General features: G+C 59.0%; 1 protein-coding gene across 1 annotated transcript in view; it reads left to right on the top strand.

Annotated features, from left to right (window-relative positions):
* Window positions 1–2,812, top strand: part of DALRD3 (DALR anticodon binding domain containing 3) — a gene marked incomplete at its 5' end in the record, with an annotated part of 3,081 nt that extends 269 nt beyond the window's left edge. The window contains 10 exons of the mRNA XM_009079913.1: window positions 133–191; window positions 287–409; window positions 567–637; window positions 1,085–1,143; window positions 1,488–1,570; window positions 1,658–1,781; window positions 1,868–1,926; window positions 2,033–2,146; window positions 2,364–2,432; window positions 2,596–2,812. Of these exons, the coding sequence (XP_009078161.1) occupies window positions 133–191; window positions 287–409; window positions 567–637; window positions 1,085–1,143; window positions 1,488–1,570; window positions 1,658–1,781; window positions 1,868–1,926; window positions 2,033–2,146; window positions 2,364–2,432; window positions 2,596–2,715 (881 nt within the window). The remainder of the gene's footprint in view (window positions 1–132; window positions 192–286; window positions 410–566; window positions 638–1,084; window positions 1,144–1,487; window positions 1,571–1,657; window positions 1,782–1,867; window positions 1,927–2,032; window positions 2,147–2,363; window positions 2,433–2,595) is intronic.

The raw sequence follows: 2,812 nt of genomic DNA, 5'->3' as shown, positions 1-2,812 counted from the left end.
ATTGCCTTGCCCTCTTAGGTCTGTTCAGTCTGGTTTGAGCCAGAAATGCAGCCAGCCTGGGGCAGACCTGGCAGTATGGGATGGTGGGGGGTGGAGAACCCTCGTGTCCCACTCTGTCCCTCCTCCTTTCAGTGACAGAGGGGATGCTGCAGTCCCTGGCTGAGCTGCAACAAGCTGTTGTGCAGTGCCTGGTGAGTGACCCCAGTGTTGCCCACCTCTCACTTCCCAGAGGTCTTTCCCTTCTGCCAGGCAATAGCATCTGAGCTCCTGTTGTGCTCTGCTGTAGGCTGAAGGCCAAGGCAGCTGCTGCAGCATTGTGCACGTGGTGAGCTGTGAGGAGGAATTTCAGCAGCAGCAGATGGATCTGCTCTGGAGGATTTTGGATCCGGGAGCCCACACAGCTTTGCAGGTGAGCAGGCTCTGCCCCTTCTCACTGTGCCCCCAGCATCCTTGTGCTCAGGACTGGGTTTAGAGTAGGGCTGGATTTCACCCAGTTCTCCTGTACTGCATTTTGGTGGTGCCTCTGAGTCTTTGTTCCCAGCCCCAGACTCTCCTCTGTCTTTCAGAAACACCTTGTCTGTGGGCCAGTGAAGGTGACCAACCCCTCATCACCCATTGGGGCAGACCAGTACTTCCAGTAAGTTGGTGTGTAAAAAGGTGCCTGCTGCTCCCTCACCTGCCACGGCTGCCTGTGCTCTGCCTCGTCCTGTGGGCACCCAGACACCCACACTCATGGCTGAGTGAGCTGCTGGCACGTGGGGAATGCAGTGTGGTCCCTCCACCCTGCTTTCTGTGGCCTCAGGGCTGTCTCAAGAGGACCAGAGGTGCAGGGTGGAGGCTGCAGGGCCTTCCCCAATCCCAGTATCCTTCTCTAGCAGTGCTGCTTCTAGTCCTCAGCACTGCCAAGAGGAAAGGCAGTGGCACAGGGACCTGGGCTACAGTGTGGCTGTCCCTGCACGGCTCCTGGGGCTGTTGTACCAGTTTTGCTTGGCTGGGTCACTGCTGCAGCTGGGATGCCCTGAGGTGCTCCCTGGGGCTAGCTCAGCCCAGAGAGAGTGGCTCTGAGTGCCTGTGTTTCCCCCAGGCTCCGAAAGCGCCAGATGTACGAAGCCTCCGTGATGAAGTATGGGGAGCTTGCGGAAGGTAAGGGTTTGCTCTCTGGCTTCATGCATGGATGTTGCTCCATCTGCACTGCTGCCGTGAGTCCCCTCCTCACCTCTGAGTCTGCAGCCAGTGGGGGCTCACCCCTGCACGGTGCTCCCGTGGATGGAGCCACGTGCTGACCGTGCTTGGGGAAGGCATCTGAACACACAGGGCCCTGGCACAGAGCAGCACCTGCCGATGGGAGCGAGGGCCGGGGAAGTGTGGTGATCCCCAGCTTCCACTGGAGCACCTGGGCCCAGGGAGGGGTGTCCTGCCTGGGTACTGGAATGTTAGTACATAGGAATGGAGTGAGCTGTGCATGATGCCACCTGTGCTCTCCACAGATGAGGCCTGGACAGAGGTGATTGATACCTTGACAGTGGCTGCCATCAGGTTTGAGATGCTGAGTACTGCTCACCGGAGTCAGGTAGGACAGCGGCTTGCATGGAGCTGTGGGAATAGCAGAGCAGCTCTGCACTGAGCAGCCTGGACCGTGACTTCTCTCTGCCCTCAGATCACTCTGGACCTGGAAGACAGCAGCATCTCCACAAAGGGAACCAAGAGTGGAGCCTTTGTGATGTACAACTGTGCCCGACTGGCCACGCTCTTCGACACGTTCCAGCGGGCTGTGGAGCGGGGTGAGCACCAGCACCACCACTCTCTCACAGCCACTCCTGGAGCCACAGGGACTTCTCCAGGCATAACTCTCCCTCCTCCTTTCCAGGCACATACCCACCTCTGCCACCAGTGTCCAAACTGAACTTCTCCTGCCTCCGGGAAGAGGTGAGCGCTGAGAGGGAGAATGCAGGGACCTGTGCACCTTCAGCTTCAGTGATGGATGCTACTGGCCCAGGAGGATCTGGCCCTGAGACATGTTATCCCTTCACAGGGTGAATGGCTCCTACTCTTCAACTATCTCCTGCCCTTCCCTGAAGTCCTGCAGCATGCAGCACAGCTGCCCACACCTTCCAAGGGGATCCGGATCACAGCCAACACAGAGACAGTAAGTGCCATGTGCCATAGCACCTATGGCTGCTGCTCCAACAGTCCCAGCCCAGAGCATAACTACATGCCAGCAGGTGCTGCCCACTGGTGAGCAATGCAGGGCTGGTGCCAAGGGGAGACTGCAATACCCCTGGGGCTGTTCCTGCTGTGCTTTGGGTGGGGAAGGGCCCAAGACCAGACAGAACACACTGTGCCATCAGATCTTTGCCTTGCAGGTGTGCAAGTTCTTGATCCAGCTCAGCATGGACTTCAGCTCCTACTACAACCGGGTGCATGTCCTGGGGGTGAGTTGGGTGTCCCAGCCTGCAGTCCCTTGGGGCTGGACTGCAGTTGTGGGGGCAGCAGTATGATGCACCCCTGCCTCAGCCCCCAAGGGTGCAGAGGCAGCAGTGCCTGTCAAGGGGTAGTTTGGCCACCAGCCCCAAGCCACTGCCTTTCTCCCTGCAGGAGCCCTTCCCTCACCTCTTTGACCAGATGTTTGCCCGCCTCCGGCTGCTGGGAGCAGTGAGGGAAGTGTTCCACAGTGCCCTGGCAACCCTGAACCTCCCTCCTCTCAGCCAGATCTGAGCCACCCCTGAAGAGCTGTGCTATGGTGTGACAGACACCTGGACAACATGCTGTGAGGGGGAGGACAGGTTTCTCCCCAGCAGGGCCAGGGGCTGCC

Source organism: Acanthisitta chloris, unplaced genomic scaffold (assembly GCF_000695815.1).
Source record: "Acanthisitta chloris isolate BGI_N310 unplaced genomic scaffold, ASM69581v1 scaffold29328, whole genome shotgun sequence".
NCBI classification, from domain to species: Eukaryota; Metazoa; Chordata; class Aves; order Passeriformes; family Acanthisittidae; genus Acanthisitta; species Acanthisitta chloris.
This window is presented reverse-complemented; position numbering and strand designations above follow the sequence as displayed.